Genomic DNA, 20,207 nt, shown 5'->3' on the forward strand with positions numbered 1-20,207 from the left:
AATTGCCAGTGACCCCCTCCCGATTGCCCGTAACCCCCCCAAATTACATGTACCCACCCCAGATTACCTATAAGCACTTCAGTTTATCAGTAACAATCCCAGATTGTCTGTAACCCTTCCAGGTTGCACATAACCCCCCCAGGTTCCCCGTAATCATGCCAGATTACATGTAACCCCTCCAGATTGCACGTAACCACCGCGCGTTGCCTCTGACCACGCCACGATGCCTCTGACCACGCCACGATGCCTCTGACCACGCCACGATGCCTCTGACCACGCCACGTCGCCTCTGACCACCGCACGTCGCCTCTGACCACCGCACGTCGCCTCTGACCACCGCACGTCGCCTCTGACCACCTCACGTCGCCTCTGACCACCACACGTCGCCTCTGACCACGCCACGGCGCCTCTGACCACCCCAAATTGCCAATGACCCCCTCCAGATTGCGGTGCCCATGCCAGATTACAGGTATCCACCCCAGATTGCCTATAAGAACTTCAGTTTATCCGTAACCACCCCACATTACCCGTAACTACCCCACGTTGCCCGTAACCACCCCAGATTGTCAGTAAGCACTGCAGGTTGCCCGTAACCACCCCACGTTGCCCGTAACCTTCCCAGATTGTCTGTAAGCACTGCAGGTTGCCCGTAACCACCCCACGTTGCCCGTATCCACCCCAGATTGTCTGTAACCACCCCAGATTGTCTGTAAGCACTGCAGGTTGCCCGTAACCACCCCACGTTTCCCGTAACCATCCCAGATTGTCTGTAAGCACAGCACGTTGCCTGTAACCAGCCCACGTTGCCTGTAACCAGCCCACGTTGCCTGTAACCAGCCCACGTTGCCTGTAACCAGCCCACGTTGCCGTAACCACAGCAGGTTGCCCGTGACCACCACACGTTGCCCATAACCACCCCACGTTGCCCGTAACCACCCCACGTTGCCCGTAACCACCCCAGGTTGCCGTAACCACAGCAGGTTGCCCGTGACCACCCCATGTTGTCCGTAACCACCCCAGATTACCTGTAACCACCTCAGGTTGCCCATAACCACCCCTGGTTGCCCGTAACCACCCCACATTACCTGTAATCTCATTTTTTTTATTTTATTTTAGTAACTGCGCTATTCTAATAACTATTACTAGCTGCGGTTTTGCTCCAGCAAATTGGCGCTCCTTCCCTTCTGAGCCCTGCTGTGTGCCCATACAGTGGTTTATGCCCACATATGGGGTACTGTTCTACTCAGGAGAACCTGCTTTACATATATTGGGGTGACATTTCTCTCCTGTTCCTCGTGAAATTGAGAAATTTCAAACTAAAGGAACATATTATTGGAAAAATTCGAGTTTTTCATTTTTACTGTCTACTTTTGAATACTTTCCTCAAATACCTGTGGGGTCAAAATGCTCACCACACCCCAAAATAAATTCTTTGAGGGGTGCACTTTCCAAAATGGGGTGACTTATGGCGAGATTTTACTCTGCGGACACTACAGGGGCACTGCAAACGCACCTGTCGCTCAGAAACTTCTGCAGCAAAATCTGCATTGAAAAAGCTAATTGGCGCTCCTTCCCTTCTGAGCCCTCCTGTGTGCCCATGCAGTGGTTTATGCCCACATATGGGGTACCATTGTACTCAGGAGAACCTGCGTTACAAATTTTGGGGTACTTTTTTCCTCTTGTTCCTCGTGAAATTGAGAAATTTCAAACTAAACGAACATATTATTGGAAGAATTCGAGTTTTTCATTTTTACTGTCTTCTTTTGAATACTTTCCTGTGATACCTGTGGGGTCAAAATGGTCACCACACACCAAGATGAATTCTTTGAGGGGTGCACTTTCCAAAATGGGGTGACTTATGGGGGGGTTTCTCTCTGCTGACACTACAGGGGCACTGCAAACGCACCTGGCGCTCAGAAACTTCTTCAGCAAAATTTGCATTGGAAAAGCTAATTGGCGCTCCCTTCCTTCTGAGCCCCGCTGTGTGCCCATACAGTGGTTTACGCCCACATATAGGGTACCGTTGTACTCAAGAGAACCTGCATTACAAATTTTGGGGTGCTTTTTGTCTCATATTCCTTTTGAAAATGAGAAACTTTAATCTAAACGTATAACGAAAATTTAAATTTTCCATTTTTTTACTGCCTAATTGTGAATACTTTCCTCCAGCCCCTGTAGGGTTAAAATGCTCATTATACCCCTAGATTAATTCTTTAAGGTGTGTAGTTTCCAAAATGGGGTCACTTATGGGGGTTTTCAGGATACCAGACTTCTAAATCCATTTAAAAAAAGAACTGGTCCCTAAAAAAATCAGTTTCACGAAAATGTGATAATTTGCTGATAAATTTCTAAGCCCCATAACACCCTAAAAAAGTAAAATATGTTTACCAAATTATGCCAGAATAAAGAAGACATATTGGTAATGTGACTTAGTAACTAATTTATGTGCTACGACTTTCTTTTTTTAGAAGCAGAGAATTTCAAAATTCATAAAATGCTAATTTTTTAAATTTTTCATGATATTTTGATGTTTTTCACAAAAAACACACAAAGTAGTGACCAAATTTTGCCACTAACATAAAGTGCCATATGTCACGAAAAAACAATCTCAGAATCGCTAGCATACGTTAAAGCATCACTGAGCTATAAGAGCATAAAGTGAGACAGGTCAGATTTTGAAAAATTAGCCTGGTCATTAAGGCCCAAACTAGCTGCAGCACGAAGGGGTTAAGCTACTGTAGATACGGCATGGCCTCACTCATACAAGCTGCTTGTGCTCAGCTCTGTCATGTACATGAGGCCTTGGCTAGTGATCAGGCGCTCGAGGATGTCCGACCCCCCCCCCCTTCTCACAGACATTATTATATAGAGGCATGCTTATTTTGCCTTGTGTGGAATATTGGAGATTTGTATCTATAGTTGTCTGACCGCATATATGTGTAGAGTTAGAGTTAGCCTATAGCTCCCACATTAGTGTTACGGACCATTCCCACAAGTAGAAGATGGCCATTCTTGTAAAATCTTATAAAGAGAATCCAGCAGCCATATCACTCGGCACGGCTCAGGAGAAGAATGTCTGTGTATTTGTTCCTCATACAGCTGAATAGAGGTATTCAGCTCTGCGGGAGAATAGACTGAACGTGATACATCTCCTGGCTTCAGGTGAAGGGACACGGCGGGAGGAGGAGGAGGGCTGGCTATTTTTCCTAGTCTCATGGCTGAATAGCATTATTCAGCTTTATAGTGGAGGAAAACACTGCCGTCTCTTCTCCGAGCTGCGAGGAGCGATAGACCTTCTGCTTCAGTACAAAGGGTTGGGGCATGAATTATGATGTCACCAATGTTACACTTACTGTCCATTTACAAAGCAGCTTCTAAAGACATAGGGAGAAGTTGCACCTGGATCCAGGTACCCGAGGGGGTTGAGTACCGCATTAGCTTACACCAGTGTTATAAACATCACATGATAGACCTGAGGCATTGGGGCCTTATAAGCGTCACATTAAAAGGTCACCCTCCATGTGATTCCTAACATATCTCTATATGATTTCCTTACCCTGCTAGGTGCCCCTCTCTCTGTTCCACTGTCTACTGCTTATTGTTAGGTTCAGTCCCACTCTAGTAACAGAGAAATTAAGATGAAACGCAGGAAGCGGGTGCAAAGCACAGCTTGTGGTATGGACAGGAGAGAAGGAGAGAGTCTGGGATATAAACTGCCTCTGCCTCCTTCAGAGGATCCAAGCTGTGCCTGAACGTAAATCAAAGCCCCCTCTCCTTTCAGCAGCAGTATTCCAGTGCTTGGTGTAACCCTTTCTCTCCTTGCTGTGCTGCTGCTATTTCTTTCTTTTCTGTTCACATAGCATCTTGCAATCCCAGTGCATCAGTAACCTCTTCTCCCTCCAGCCCAGCTCTAGTCCTGCCCTGGAAATGGAGAGAATGACAAACACCTGTGCACCAAAAAGGGACAAAAAATAACCTTAAGGCTTGACAGTATGACAGGTACTTGATGGACATTATCGGTGTCCTATGAATGTCTCTGGTGTGCAGTGAGACCAGCACTGTCCATAGAGGGCACACTGTAGCTGGCATTGTATGGCGCCACTCTCTGCCCTAATTCTGAATAATAAGTGGTTCATGCTATACAGTGATTGACATCAAACTCCCTATTCAAAAGAGTGTTGGCCTCGGATAATGCTAATATCCTTATAATTTACAGTAGGGGGGAATTATTCCCTATATTATTATTCCATATATTAAGCTATTCGCCAGCCATTTCTGAATTATTGTGGTCTCCTGCACAGAGAATTTAGAAAAGGAAATAAAAACCAGAGGTTCCTCCGGGTGCAGCTACCAGATGATGAATGAGCTCGCATGATGAATGAGGCGATTCATACAAGTGTGGAACATAATCAAACCTTATGGTGAAAAAACTACACACTATACCACTATACCATCCTTCCCAGTCGCAGTGATTACTAATGACAGCCATAAGTCTCGTCACTCTGCTTTCCATAGACCCAGAAGGGCATATAACACTGTATTGAGGTGATTTCCCCTGCTTCTTCTCTTCTGCGCGGTCTCTATAAGTGTCCATCGTAGCTCAGGCATCTACGTATATGCCAGAATAAGCAGTGCCAGAGGAATGTAAATGGAAAATGAATGTCAATCGTCAGTAAGCCCTGCTAAATATCTGGCTGCAATCTATAGGATCCTCTGGATGGTTCTTAAAGAGGTCGTCTTGTCATGCAGCTGCTTTTTCTGGACGGAGTTGCAGCCAGCTAGACATTTCCCGTACAGCTGCCGATGCATCGACTGTATCATATGGCGGCCATTCAGGTGTACAGTAATAGAGGCAGAATCATAGGCTAGCATTGTATAATATTAACACAGAATAGTTCACATCACTGTATCTCCTAAACAGAAACATCCTTAAAACATCCTTAAACACATACCCTGTTACCCGAAAATAAGACATCCCCTGAAAATAAGCTGAATTGCTAAATATAAGGCCTCCCCCGAAGTAAGACCTAGCAAAGTTTTTGCTTGGAAGCATGCCTGCCGAACAAAACACCAGGGCAAGCGGCTGTGATTATTTTTAGCCTGGTGCCATTGTCCCCTACCTTCACCGTCCGTTGCAGAGCAGCTGCATGCAGAACATGAAGACAGTCACCCCCATATTCCCTGCTGCGGCTGTCTCTTGTAAAGGTGCAGGCAAGGCATCAAGAGGCCCGTCACCTGCTGCCATCCCTGTGGTCCCCTACTGCCAGATGTGGAGGTGAACAGTCTGCAGTTATCCCATCATCTGCCGCTATACTGCACGCTGTCCCTGCTGTGCTGTATGAGTGTGCTGTCGTTTGCTCCCCCTGGTGGCTGGATGCCGTCATACCGTATATTCTGACCCTGCTGTGCATGTGACATGTGAATTCTTATTTTTTGGAAAACATGGTAGTAGTGACCATAAAATAACCATACACTCCATAAAAGTACCCACACGAGTATGCCACTATTGTACAATACTCCATTCTTCTCCTTGGTCCTGCATTATTCTTTGCTAACAGCAAAGTGCATTTGAACAATCAGTCAGCATTGTCCTGTATGTCACTTCTTAGTCTATTGCACGTCTATACAGTCTGGATTGTGGAAGTCTTTCAGGTTACTGTCAGTGATTGGATTGTGTAGCACTAAGATTACAAAGAAAAAGTCATACTCGCTTTCCAGATCCCTCTCTTCTCCTGCTCTGATGGTGTCACTGATCAGCACTTCCTGGTCCACACACACAGGAAATCACTAGCTGCAGTGGTTTCCCATCTGAGCCACTGGTTGGTTGAGTGGGTATTTACTGGGTGTCTGATGTGGACCAGGAAGTACTGATCTGTGGGGAGTCGGACCATTCAGAAGAGCAGGTGTGGGGATTGGTCGGACGAGTATCACTTTTTTAAATTTAAAACTAACTAACTTAAGTACTGGGGCCGGGGTCACGGAATGGCCGGTCGTTCACGTAATGTGAACATAGCCTAAAGGGGTATTTCAAGTTAAAGCAACTCTGTACCCACAATCTGACCTCCCCAAACCGCTTGTACCTTCAGATAGCTACTTTTACTCCAAGATCTGTCCTGGGGTCCGTTCGGCAGGTGATGCAGTTATTGTCCTATAAACCAACTTTTAAACTGGCAGCACTGTGCCCAACGGCCGGGGCTTAGACTGTGTATGCATTAGGCTGGCACAACCTCTCTGTCCCTCCTCCCTGCCCTCCTGATCATTAGGAATGCTCCAGGCAGATTGTCTCCTATTCCCCACCTGTGTCAGCGCAACACATGGGCTGGATCGTTAAGGCACCTGTGCAATGTTCAGACAGGAGAAAATGTTCCAGTGGCATTCCTAATGATGGAGAGGGTGGGAAGGAGGGACGGAGGGGTGGTGCAAAGTTAGGGCACAGATACTCTAGGCCACGGCTGTAGGGCATGGGACTGCAAGTTTAAAAGTTGTTTTTTAGAACAATAACTGCATCACCTGCCGAACGGACCCCAGGACAGATCTTGGAATAAAAACAGCTATCCGAAGGTACAAGTGGTTGGGGGGGTCAGATTGTGGGTACAGAGTCGCTTTAAAGTTTTCCTGTCATTACCGAAAAAATTTAAAAACTTCTGACAAGTTTTGCTAGGTTAGAGTCTTAGGGCCATATTACACGGAGCGTTTCGGCCGATTATCGCTCTGTGTAATAGAGACAATAATCAGCTGATGAAACTACATAATAGAGATAATGAAAATGAAACCCTTAGTACTGGGATCCCCATTGATCATAAAGCATGCATGCTGAGCTCAGCACCGCCTCCTTGACACTAGAGCTCTATGCATGATATAGAGATGACAGATCCCCTTTTCTATGGGGGAGGAAGCAATGAGGTATCTTCATGCTGCATCTGATCACCACATCTGTCTTATTATACCTGCTCCATACAGGGTAAAGTTATGGGGGCCGAACATTACCCTGCTGTTTTATAGAATCATTCTGTAAATCGTACAATAATTCCCTCCCTCTGATATGTTTATGTTTATAAAATGAGAGTTGGTATGACATATGCTTTATTCTTTAAAAGGGTTGGCCACTTTATAGCAAAATAGCTCAGTGTAGAGTATTAGTAACTGTACTCACTGTATATACTGACAGCAGCTCCCTGTGTACCTCATAGAGCTAAAATCAGACTCCCCTCCTCCAGGCTGTGCTGTCCTGCTCTGTGGTGAGTCTGTCCCTAAGATGGCTGACATGGAGGAGCATGCCCCACTCCCAGTGTCCACCATAGGCATATACAGGCTTAGTGGTTGACACTGGAGGGCAGTAATAAATACGGGTTTGCATTTTTCGGATGAAATGATTACGCGGCGGTCTCTATAGAAGTGCTATGTTCTATATAAACATGGCTGCCATAGCTTTCATACACAGCTGCTTCACTAGCAAAGTGTCTGGAGAATAGCAGCGAGCATTTACAGGAAATATGTATGATGCTAATGTGACTCATCCCACACATCCTCCATTGTTTTATCATCTCCTCACCTCCTTTTCAGGAAGTTTCCGTGGTCAACTTCGGGAACCTGGAGACTGCACCGGGGGAGAAAGTTTTACGTTACACAAAGGAGCTACGAGAAGAGAAGAGCCGCCTGAGAGAAATAGATCAGCGGCTTGAAGACATCCAACGAAGTAGCAGCATTGAGAGCTCGCTCACTGGCCGCAGCTCACTGCTTAGTGAGTCATTTCTACATATTTCGTAGTATTAACACGCGCCTTAGTCTTCACACAATGTCTCTGTGTTTCTTCACGACGAGTTATAGTACACAGGGACATGATGTACAAATGGGAAGGAGACAGACTCAGCATTATATCAATGGGGTGAACGTGCTAAATATTACCAGATCGGCTCATTAAGGGCCCATTACGTTTCCAGGCCGTACCCGGGAATCGGAACAGTCCATGTAGCAGAACTCAATGGAGCATTCATAAAAATGCACACTTGTCTCTTCATCTCATTCCAATAATCTAGCACAATCCTGATTTATAAACTAGGATCTTACAAGGTGGACGTGGAAAACAGTGTAGAATAACTAACTAGAAGACTTATTAAGGGTTGTATTATAAAGAAGAGTCCTTCATTCAGGAGCATGGATATTGCTCTAAAGTATCCAGCATATTCATACATTACCCAAAGCAGCTTATTGATTTCAGTAGACATTGTAATGCTCCATTCCTCCTGTGGGGGTGCTGTACTCAAACAAAATACTTTCATCCTGTGATCAGCTGATCATCAGATCCCATATAACAAAAAAAACGAGAAAATTCTTATGTACAAGCTGGGTTCTTTAAATGCAGAATTCAAGAAATTTCAATAAATGTTGAAACCATTTAGATAACCAGGAAAGGGGGTCATGGTTTGTTGGAATAAAAATAATACTTCCTACAAACACGGACAAAAATGTAATCAATAACAAATACCTTTATTAATGAAATTCATAAAACAAATTATACCAAAATCATAAAAAAAGTCAATGGCCATACACATGGGAACAACCACCACACAGGATCAGTATATTAGTATTGCACAACTGCTCAACAGTAATGTATTGCACAGTAGCAGCTAGTATCCTGTGCGGTGGTTGTTCCCATGTGTATGGCCATTGGCTTTTTTATGAATTTGGTCGTTGTAGGAGATCATGGAATAAAAATAACCACAAAGGCCTAGCCTAGCAAGAATCTGGCAAATGGGGAAAGTAATTTGCAATAATTTTATCTACGGGCACACGTCATCGGAGCCTGTCCAAAGATCCAATATTCCACCATAACAGGTCTTATACCCCAAGACCATGTCCAGACTATGAAAACCATGCCTGCATTTCTTGTCACTTTGGTGAGTGCCAAATTTTAATTTAAAATTGGCACAAATCCACGATAAACTGCAAAGGAAGTTTAGGCCTAAGGCATGGCTATACTCCATACAACTGCGGTTTACCTGCCAGAACCAGTTGGATGCAAGTTGGAATAAATACACATAACCTTTGCTTCTATCTGTTGCATAGGCTCGTAGACTAGGAGGCCTGAAATGCGTCAGCTAAACCTATGCACTGTGTCCTGCCATTTGGAATGAATAAAGATTTACTTGAATTCTTTGTTGGTCACTTGACTCGCTCTTCAATCTTTATATACAGCTACCATCTGTGTCACCATTACCAGTGGTTGTATGGAAATCGCACTATTATGTTAGTAAACAACATAGCTGCTAATTCTTAAACAGAGAAGGATAGCATCGCTTTTAAAGGGGTAGTTCAGAAAAATTTTTCTTTCAAATCAACTGGTGCCAGAATTTATAATTTACTTCTATTAAAAAAAATTCAAGTCTTCCAGTGCTTATCAGCTGCTGTATGCCCTACAGGAAGTGGTATTTTTCCAGTCTGGAGAGCAGGAGAGGTTTTCTATAGGGATTTTCTACTGCTCTGGACAGTTCCTGAAATGGACAGAGGTGGCAGCAGAGAGCACTGTGTCAGACTGGAAAGTATACATCACTTCCTGCAGGACATACAGCAGCTGATAAGTATGGGAAGACTTGAGATTTTTTAATAAAAGTAAATTACAAATCTCTGGCACTTTTTTTTTTTTTTTCTTTTTTGCTGAACTATCCCTTTAACATTCTGCCTGACACTTCTCCCTATTTAAAACTTTTGACAAACATTTTTCAAAGTAACAGTGACACTTTAAAAATACCTTTTTGAACAATTGACATCCCCTTTAAAAAAAAAAAAGTGAATACACATCTGCTTCATCCAAGTTGGTATCTGGCAGAATACACCACTGTCATGGATTACAGTAAGAAGGAATTCACCTTTCCTTGACGTCTCCTGGCCTCATTACATGGTGGTGTTTGCCGTAATGATTTTCTCATCTGTCGGATACAGGATAAGGCTTTCACATATGTAAACCTTGCGATATAGTCATCTAGGGAAACGACTTCTTATATATGGTTGAAAATATTTTTTAACAATAATAAAGAATGGGGGAAACAATTTGGGGAAAAGTCTACTGAACGTCCGACTACAGACCACAATAGGATCGGCGGTGGCTGCACATGGCGGGGGGTAGAATTTTATATTCCCATAGCTGCTATGTTTGTGCATTCAGATTAAAGAAAGAAGAGAAACCTTGTGGGCCGTGATCGGTTCTTGAGGTTTCACCATCGTTTTCTGCAGAATACCACACTATGTAGGTGGCCTCTCTTACTTTTACTTAGTCAACCACAGTGGCTTATGTGGTGTAATGTTGGTTACTATCAATGATTCAGGGGTTGGATTAAATAGCAGCAGGTTACATTGGAGAGCAGGAATATTTTAGGCATGAAGTCACATAAACAGTGGGATGTATCACCTACTGTAAGATCTCATATTGTGCTGACCGGGCAGAGTTACACCAGACCCATTTCATCATTACTGTCCAATATGGGGTAATAATAGTTTCTTCTTATTACTGTGTTATTGAAGGTTTTGATCCAGATTTGTTTAGGTTGGAAGATCACCACATCTATCCCCTTCTTCACATCCTCTCTCTCTCTCCATACACTTATACTGTATATGTGTATATATATATATATATATATATATATATATATATACATACATACACACATACATACATCTTTGTCCCAAGAGTCGGGCATAATGAAAGGCAGCTGTAATCACGCAGCTGTCTGTCACTGACCCCTTAAATCCTGCAGTGTACAGCGATCATGGTGTTTAGGACTTTAGCCATGCTGTGGGGGTCCCAATCACTTCCCTGGGCAGGTGGGGGTATAATACTAACATCCGTCCTGATTGGCCACCTTCTCATAGAGTCTGCCCTAATGTAGACTCTATTTGCAGATCGCTGATAATACTGCGCTATGCCGACCAAAAGTAAGGTGCCCCCGGAAAGTCCACCCACTGCTCCCCACAGGGGCCCGGGGGGGGGGGGGGGGGGGGGGGGGGGGGCGGGCAGATTCCACCTTATTTTTCAAAGAATCTGTGAGGAATGAAATGTGTAATCTGATTTGTTGCTAGGGGCAACTAGGCCAGTTCTACTTTACACCATGTCTGATAAATCTCCCCCTTAGTGCCTCTTTGGGAGAAAAAATAATATATGGCACTGTCTTATGGTACTGGTGAAAGTGCACTAGACTGAACAGGTAAGCAATGTGCTGGGTGATAGTTTACAGTACACTACTATAAAATGGTATGTGGATGGAAAAGGGGTCACTGATTCACAAGTTTTGCAAGGTGCTATGTGAGCAGAAAGAAAGAAAGAAGGGAGGGAAGCTTTGATTTACCTTTCAGGTGAGCCCTACCCCCATTTCCTGTGTTCTGTCTTGCTGTTTCTATTACTAGATACTGACCAAGCCTAACAATAAGAAATAGAGTAATTAGGAGTCATTTGGGGTAAATCCAATGATTTACAAATCTGTTAGGAATCCCCTAGGCCAAATGGTGGAGTGGAATTCCCCTTACATTTAAAATTAACACTATAAATAGTTGGAAAAAGTCCAAATGATTGGTGAGTCTTCTGAGAATAATGTGATCCCACATAGTTGTCGTAATGAACAAACAAATATGTTTGAGCCGCTCACATAGTTGGGTGAGTCAGCGGAAGCTCGGTGGAACGGATACAGAACAACACTTTATTTGGCTGTATACAGAATAATGGTGTGGGAAATACTCATACTGAATGACTTCAGATAGCAAGAAGCCAAAATCATATCACCACACCACGTTACATCATTCACGTTAATGGAAACATCTGCTGTGTAGCCTTCACATGAAGAGATCCAAGTCTCTATAGACTCTATGTGGTTTGAAAAGAAATGATGATTGTAATAATTCCGACCATAAAGTTGGCAGATAGACTTCTCGGAGGAGGCTCTCGATGGAATCAAACTGTCTAAAGCGTACAATTCACAGATATCTACATGGCAACCTATAAGATCACAATGACCAGTAATTTAGGTTCTGGCCGGATGGGAGAAAACTGGAAATGAAATGGTAAAGCGAATACAATTGTCAGGAGAAATATGAAACTAGCATTAGTAAGGGATGCTGCAGTCTATGGGGGAGGGGACCCATATATTTGATTTGTGTGCCTTGAGTCTTGGACGTTAATATTTCTTAAAGCCAAACTTAGTCATCGCTAAGGTCAGTGGTTTCTAATGCCAATCTGAGAGTGCCTAGCACAACAAGGTGATGGTCAGGTATTGGATTGAAGGACATAAGGCAGGTGTGTTGGGAATTGTAGGTTTTCCATATGAAATTTCTACCACCACCAGATGACTTGTAAATGGTATAGACGTGTATTAATATTCAGAAGTGTCTTTAAGGCTTATCTCCCACGCCGTGCCATCCAGATATCCATATGAACAGTCTATACGATGGACAACCTTGCAGAACTGGTTAAGTTGGCACTATAGGGGTTCTAGGGAACTTAAACATAGGGGGCTATCTGTAGGATAAATTGTTTGCATGGGCACAGGGACTCATTCATACATGTGGCTGTGCCTGGTACTACAGCTCATCCTATATCACTGTGTGATCGCTGTGTCCCAGACTATATGCCACCAGTGTTAAAGTATTGATTAGCCTCTTTAACCTTTCAGGGGAGTACATTATAATTGGCATTGTTGAACGTATAACTGCTCCATTATAGGTTCTTTTTATACTGGCAAAACATTGTAGCTAACATCTAGCAGATGTACATCTTCGTACCAAATCTAACATGGAATAAGCTTAGAGCAGGGACATTCTGGGACACATAGTAAGTTACTGGATGGGTTTTTAGTGTTGACACTTTGGATGGCACATAATCCATTCTCACTTTTAATGGAAGGCACTTGTATTCTATGTATTGATCTGTTGACTGATCTACAATTTATTTTCTTTGGAGTTGCACAGAAGATGTTCCTACACTTCCACTCGACTTGAAGGACTTATACGTAAGAAAGTGATCTCTAGCTCTTTGACTGTCTCATTCATGCTTTGACCTTTTCTTTGATGACTCTTCCATGCTGAATATGGTAATGTGGGCCGTTCTCTGCTTCCCCCTTCCTCTCTTCCTTCATCCACTTTGGTCAGGTATTTTTGATATTTTGACAGAGATTGATGGGACGTGTTTAGTCTGTGTTCAGCTGTCGAGAAAAAGGTACTCACATGGACTCAAGAATACCGATGTAGACAGCCCAAGGCAGTAGGCTGTAGTAGAAATGGCTGCACCATGCACTTACTTTATACTTCATCGTATATAATATTTCTCCCACCCTAAAATGAGGGAATCAGGTTGCTTCACTAAACTCCCCAGTAGGGTCATGGGATTAGGGTTAAGGGTTGATGGTGGTTACATGTGTTCATGTCATTCTGTTTCCCCAGAAAATGTTCAGCACAGTCTAAACCAGGTGTTTGGTATTACCCAGTTCTTTCGTATTGATTTAGAAGTTGCTGAACTTTGTTGCCCCGGATTATTAGGAATTTTCATTAAAATGGAATGTCCCAACTAGAGATGAGCAAACCGGGTTCAGGTTCGAGTCCATCCGAACCCGATTGTTCGGCATTTGATTAGCGGTGGCTGCTGAACTTGGATAAAGCTCTAAGGTTGTCTGGAAAACATGGATACAGCCAATGACTATATCCATGTTTTCCACATAGCCGCAGGGCCCGATAATACCTGTAAACGAGCGCCGATCTGATAGATCGTCGCTCGTTTACTGGGCCTATTACACAGCCCGATAATCGTTTAGCAAGAGCTGCAAGGACATCGTTACCGATGTCCTTACAGCCCTTGCTAAACTGGCATACATTACCCATCCACGTTCCAGGGCTGCTCCTGCCGTCCGCTTCTCCCGGGGTCCCGCGCGCGCTCTAGCTTCACATCGGCCTTTCAGCTGCTAGGCCGCTCAGCCAATCACAGCCCGGGACCGCAGCGGCCTGTGATTGGCTGAGCGGCCTATCAGCTGACAGGCCGATGTGAAGTTAGAGCGCGCGTGGGACCCCGGGAGAAGCGGACGGCAGGAGCAGCCCTGGAACGTGGATGGGTAATGTATATCGTTAGTCGCCGCTCGTGCACCGCTATTACACGCAGCGGTGCGCGGTCAGCGCCCAACAAAAATAGGTTCTAACCTATATCAACGATCAGCCCATGATCGTTGTCATCGGCTGATCGTTGCATTTATTACACGGAGCGATAATCGGCCGAATCAGGCCAATTCGGCCGATTATCGTTCCGTGTAATAGGGCCCTTAGGGCTTTATCCAAGTTCAGCAGCCAGTGCTAATCAAATGCCGAAAGTTTGGGTTCGGATGGACTCGAGCATGCTCGAGGTTCGCTCATCTCTAGTCCCAACATGTTTCAGAAGTGTTCAGATGCCTCCTTCTGTTGGAAAGAATGGGAACTCTAAGAAGGGGAGTTTACTTTGCCAGTTGTGAGGAACATTTTGGTTGTGTTGTGGTCATTCACAAGCATCTTAGAGATAGATGTAGGAAGTATTTCATATGCTTGTAACCACAGTTATAGGGTAACCAAAGATAGTCCAGATAAGGGGTGCAACTGTCTCCAGGTAGGATAAGAAGACCTGCTGTGCTGTAACACTGGAAATATTGTGCAGGCTTAGAGAAGAAGAGCAATCATTGTAAAACAAACCTTAAAACATGGCGGTCCAGTTCTCCTAGAGCTAGACATAGAGGCCTACAACAACATTTGAGAACATTCAAGCCACATATGGTTGCTGGTGCCCACCTCAAACTTTACACTATGGCTTGCCTTATCCTCTGTATTTGGAGACTTCTGGTTGCATGGCTATGCCGGAAAGAAAAATAACCAAAATCTCCACTAAACCGAAAAAATAATAATAGGAAGATGTATATTGATAAACCTTTTCGGCACAGAACAAAAGGGACTGGCATATCTTTTACACAGTAACATTACAACCTATATGGTGTGAATTCTCCATGTGACATGGGACAACCTATCCACAGAGCCAATCTCGTGTCAAAATTTGCAGTCTTCCCTTTTTATGTAATGTTACCAAACTCCATCAGTGTTGGTGCCTCTTCAACTATTCATTTCCAGGCCATATATAGCATCTATGGCTCCGCTATGTTCTTAGCTTCAATAATGGTAACGTCTTCCACACATTGTAGTATAGAGACAGACGGTGAAAGATCTACAGTCATAAAGGTCGACCCTATGAATTATATTGGTGCCCCTTCCCGAAATGCATCATTTGCATCTGCTCTTCTGATGGAATTTACCATCTAGGACTCTGTAGAATATCTTGAGGGGGTTTATAAGCTCTATGTAGTGGACAGAGGTTTGACAATCGAGATACTCTTTCCAGAAAATCCCTCCAATAATAATGTTTAATAGGACATCACCTTCCCATTTGTCTCTACTTTACATCATATATTTGGCCAAGACTGTATCGAAGACTTAGGTGTACAAGCTAGCTCTAACCTCAGCCGAGGGCTCACTCTGAGCCCTAAGTTACTAGATGTAAGCTCAGTGCCTCCATCATTAGATCCTGCTTTATATGCGTGTCTGGGCTGCCGATACTTATACATGTCCGTCTGTGTAATACTTAAGTCTGTGCACAGCTGTGTAAACTCTTTATACTTCCCATTATGTAATATATGTGTAAGTCTCCTTACTCCACCCTGTGTTTGCATCTTCCAAAACCTTCTCAGTGGATGAGATTGGGAAGCCAAGAGTTATCCTACAAAGGCACCTATTGTGTTGTGTTACATTGGGAAATGTTGTCGCCTGACTTCCTACTAAACCTTGAGGATGAGTGTCAGGATGGGATCATTCATATGTAGCCTGCTCTGGTTCATACTGCTTGTTGTTCAAACAATTATGGGAGCAAGAGCACCGATGGACCTGTGGTCTATGGGCTCAGCGTATATCCAGCAATGATAGTCCCTTGATCGTCTGCCTAAGCTTAGTTGGACTCTTCTTTCTGTTCAATTCAAGCATGAAAGGATGATATTATTCCTGTTAGTACAATGGATGCATTTAGAGCCTTATCCACAAGTGTCATAACATCTTGCCTTATAATGTTATCGTGCGGGGGTGGTGTGTATATACTGCTATTAAGACATATTCTTCCCCAAACAGTTTACAATATAGACCGACATACCTTCCATCCTAGTCAACCTTATGAGCAAGACATCCAGATGGTATGTTGTTATGTCTTAAAACACTACCCCCCCCCCCCCTGCATATTCTAAATGAGTGGAAAGTATGGCTCATCCCTGATATACATTTTTGGGGGTCTCTATGTTTCAAATGAGTCTATTGGAGACACAATATGGACAACAGGCATACTCAATAAAGGTGGTTGCTCTTTTCTTTGCGTCTTCCAATATTTGAAAGAAAGAATATGCAAATTAGCTCTCACACTAACTTTTCAAGGTGAGTGTTTCATTTCAGGACTCCAAGTTGGAATGAGACAGTTGGAAAGCTACCTTGAGAAGGTGGTGTGAGTCCTGCTTTGCATATCTGTTCTTCCCAAAATTTGCCAAGAATGGTACCTCCCATGCCAAGTACCAGCGTAGACAGTTGAAGCTACAGTGAGGTAGTAAGAGACAGCACAGTGGACAAGAGCCTTCCTCTTACCCTAATGTTTGTCCTCTTCTCTGCCATGAATACCCTTCTCAGCTTGTCCTAGAAGGCTAGGTGGTTTGCTGATACCTGCTTACCTCAAGATGATCTTGCCACACTGGCTGTCCTCCATAGCGATAGATCACTCAAAGCACAAGGGAATCAGCTTTAAGCATCAAACTCTGGTAATAGTAGCCAAAGACAAGGGTTAAATCAGGATGCCCACCAAGCCATGTCCCCCATGCACAGCTTTTGGTGGAGGCTGTACCTTGGCCACAGAATCTCCATCATCCTGGGCACGCTGGGGGTAGTGAGTAATCCCTGTGGGGATGAGTGCACCATATCTGCACTGTGACTTATCATGATGGCTGTCTTGGCAAACACTGTCAGTATATATGCTTCATGCACTCGCCAGTTTCTGTGATTGTACCTGCTGTATGAGACCTTTTTCATCTTCCAGGATTGGATGTTCCTCTAGTACTTGGCAGACATAGCTAGTATATGCATGGTTGCCATAGATTATCATAGAGGTTATGTATGTTATCATATTTGCATGTGGCTTGTGACATCATAGGATACTGGTATCTAACCTGAACCCCAAAGGACTGTCTCTGAGGGTCATTGCTATCCCTATTGGTCATACATACATTTTCTGACGTGTAATACTGCAGCCATAAAAGTGTACTCCTGATTGTACTGTGTGTGGTTTGTCTGTGTCTTGGGGTTATCCTGACCTGTCGCTCCAAGTGCTTATCGGAGGCCGGGCCAGGGTGAACACCCGACGCACACACAGAGAATACACACTATATATACCCCCACTTGTCTCCTACCCTTTTCTATATTCATTTGATTTATCTATTTATTTAAACACAACAATTCTATATAATCTCTAAACAGTAACCACTGTGTTTTGTGAAGGTCTCCTGATGATCCCAGGGATATATCTGGGTGAAACGCGTAGAGACTTGGATTGAGACAGAGATACTTGTTTATCGCAATTGTCTGGTTCCATCTTTATACATCTGGGCTAATCTATCCCTAAGTATACCAGTCTATCAGAGGGTCAACACCCTAGATCTGTTGTGAAGTGCCGATTTCATATGTGTAGAACACTTGTTTTAATAGATTTTTTACTTTTAATGCATATCTAATAAAAGTTAGATTTTATACGTGATTCTGGGAAATTGTACCTTGGCCAAGCAGGGGACAGACTGGTAATACAAATCTAAATAATTTAGTTGTTTAAATGGAACCAACTCAGTTACCTATTAGACCGTATTCCCCTTTGGCTGACCTCCCATCTTATAGGGTCATATTTTTTGTTATAATGTAAACCTGATGTGTGACATAAAGTGTAGCCAAATATCTCTTACTATGTCTCTAAGCAGACGCATCAGGGTTACACGTGTTATGAGACTGTGAGTGATATTGTGCAGAGCAACTTCCTAATTTACGCGTAATGTCTATGAGATACCTAATGACCGAGGAAGGGAAAATCGTGTAGTACTAGGGATTTGTGCTAGGTAACATCCATCCATATGTCTCCAATTTACTCTAATCTGGGCTGCCTCCATGTGCTTACACTGTTGGTGGGATCTGCCAGCATTTATCCACTATATAGGTTCGATTCTACGCAATGGTGTAGCTACCATGGAGGCAGACCACGCAACTGCTATGGGGCCTGTGGGAGAGGGGGGCCTCATTGCCAAAACACATGGTCTGTCTCCATGGTACTAGCGGGTGGCACTATAAGGATGTATTATGAGTATACAGCATATTGTATGGACACTATATGGCAGTGATATGGTGGTACTGTCAGCTCACTCACGAGCAGCACCTTCCAGCGCCAGTGACAGGATCAGGTGCAGCGACCCTGCTGGCATGGTCCCCCAGCACCCTCCTTCCTTCGACAGTGATGAAGCCTGGCACCATCCTCCTTTAGGTCATATGAAGAAGTGCATGGGTGAGGTGGGGCCGTACAGGATTTATGGGGCCCGTAAGTGTCTTACTAGCTACACCTAAGCTTCTACAAAATGCAGTTCTAAGTTTAAATGGTCAAAGTTGTTTCAAACAGCTTCCCACTATTTGATAGCCTCATGTGGTTACTGACATATTTGTAAATCATTTCATGTATCATAAAAGACTCCTTAGTCCAGAAAAAAAAAGCTCTAAAGTCTTGGGCACTAGGTATCTTCCATGTCTTCAATCTGCTGTTCACTTCCTGTTGTCAGGGAAACTTTGTCTCTTGTAACAGTTAGATCAGGACAAATTACAGGAAGTGTGTTAGGCGTTTGCCGTGTGTTCTGTGCAGGAAAGAGGGGGGAGGGGCATGGTCTACAGCAGGGTGGTCTACAGCCCTGTACTCTAACCCAGGAAGTCTCCCTCACCTTCCAAATCATAGCAGATCCACTTCAGGCTGGGTCTTACATCAGGGGACAGGACTGTGGAGGTAATCTCTTCATAGCTGTAACCCCTCTCTCCCCGGACAGAGAGTGCTGCATGTATGTGCCCACATCTGTCCTGCTCATTCCTTCATGCTCCCTGCAGTCTGTGTCAGCCCTTGTGTTTACAATCCTCTTCATTCCTGCTATAATGTGCCTGCATTCACACTCAGCTATACACACTGCTGCTATAATGTGCCTGCACTTACACTCAGCTATACACACTGCTGCTATAATGTGCCTGCACTTACACTCAGCCATTCACACTGCTGTATAGAAAACTTTCTGTCACTGTCCTCCTGCACAGCCATGTGATTCTCACTTCTTGATTGGTCCATGCTGAACACACACCCCTCCCCCATTGCTGTTATATGACCGCTCAGACCTCTGACAGCAGCCCTGCTTCTCTATTCTAGCCTGTTGTACCATTCATTGTTTGTTCCATCTGTTCTACCTGTTATTCAGAATAAAAAAAAAACCTTATTTTTAGGGTGTGGAACCAATTGTCGGCTTTTCAGTGATTTCTTATGGGAAAATTTGCTTTGGTTTAAGAGTGGATTTGGATTACAAGCATGGTATTATGCTCCTAATCCAAGGCACCACTGTATTTCATACTCGATCCTTTACCTGAATTTCGCCAATTTTATTTTTATTCCTCATAAATGTTTCTGTAACTCAAGCTTCCGTCCTGACAGTTTGGATGTAGAAATAAAGAGTCCATGGACTTCCGGTTCCGGCGCCATGTGGTGAGGACACTCGGAGAGTCAGCTCCGTGCCCGCCGCGCCGGTAAAGCCGTTCCCTACCCGCACAACAGCTCACAGACCGGTGAAACCACACCATTAACGCCCAGGGAAGCTGTATGGACCGCTTCGTACAGGCGATGGGTCCCAAGAAACGCGGCACCGCGCTGGGTAAGCCTGCGAAAGACAAGGTGCGGGAATCCAAGATGGCGGATAAGCCGCCGGCTGCAGAACATAGAGACTGTTCCCCGGCCAGATCGGGCAGTGAGCGGTCGGATGGAGAAGACCCTGTGAGCATAGACTATGACCGATTGGCCGTTGCAGTGGCTAAACGCCTCTCCACCACGATCCAGTCTACACTCACGGCTACTGTTAATG

At 44.2% G+C, this 20,207-nt stretch overlaps 1 protein-coding gene across 4 annotated transcripts in view; it reads left to right on the plus strand.

Annotated features, from left to right (window-relative positions):
* The window catches only part of FSIP1 (fibrous sheath interacting protein 1), a 197,749-nt gene that overhangs the window by 44,754 nt on the left and 132,788 nt on the right, over positions 1-20,207 (plus strand). For 3 of the 4 annotated variants that reach the window (XM_069950470.1, XM_069950469.1, XM_069950471.1), the window contains exon 11: positions 7,564-9,151. The exons of the other annotated variant lie outside the window; for it this stretch is intronic. In XM_069950470.1, coding sequence (XP_069806571.1) covers positions 7,564-7,767 — 204 coding nt within the window. In that variant the 3' untranslated portion in view covers positions 7,768-9,151. Of the gene's footprint in view, positions 1-7,563; positions 9,152-20,207 lie in introns of those variants that run through there. 4 annotated transcript variants of the gene reach the window in all.

Source organism: Dendropsophus ebraccatus, chromosome 13 (genome assembly GCF_027789765.1).
Source record: "Dendropsophus ebraccatus isolate aDenEbr1 chromosome 13, aDenEbr1.pat, whole genome shotgun sequence".
NCBI lineage: Eukaryota > Metazoa > Chordata > Amphibia > Anura > Hylidae > Dendropsophus > Dendropsophus ebraccatus.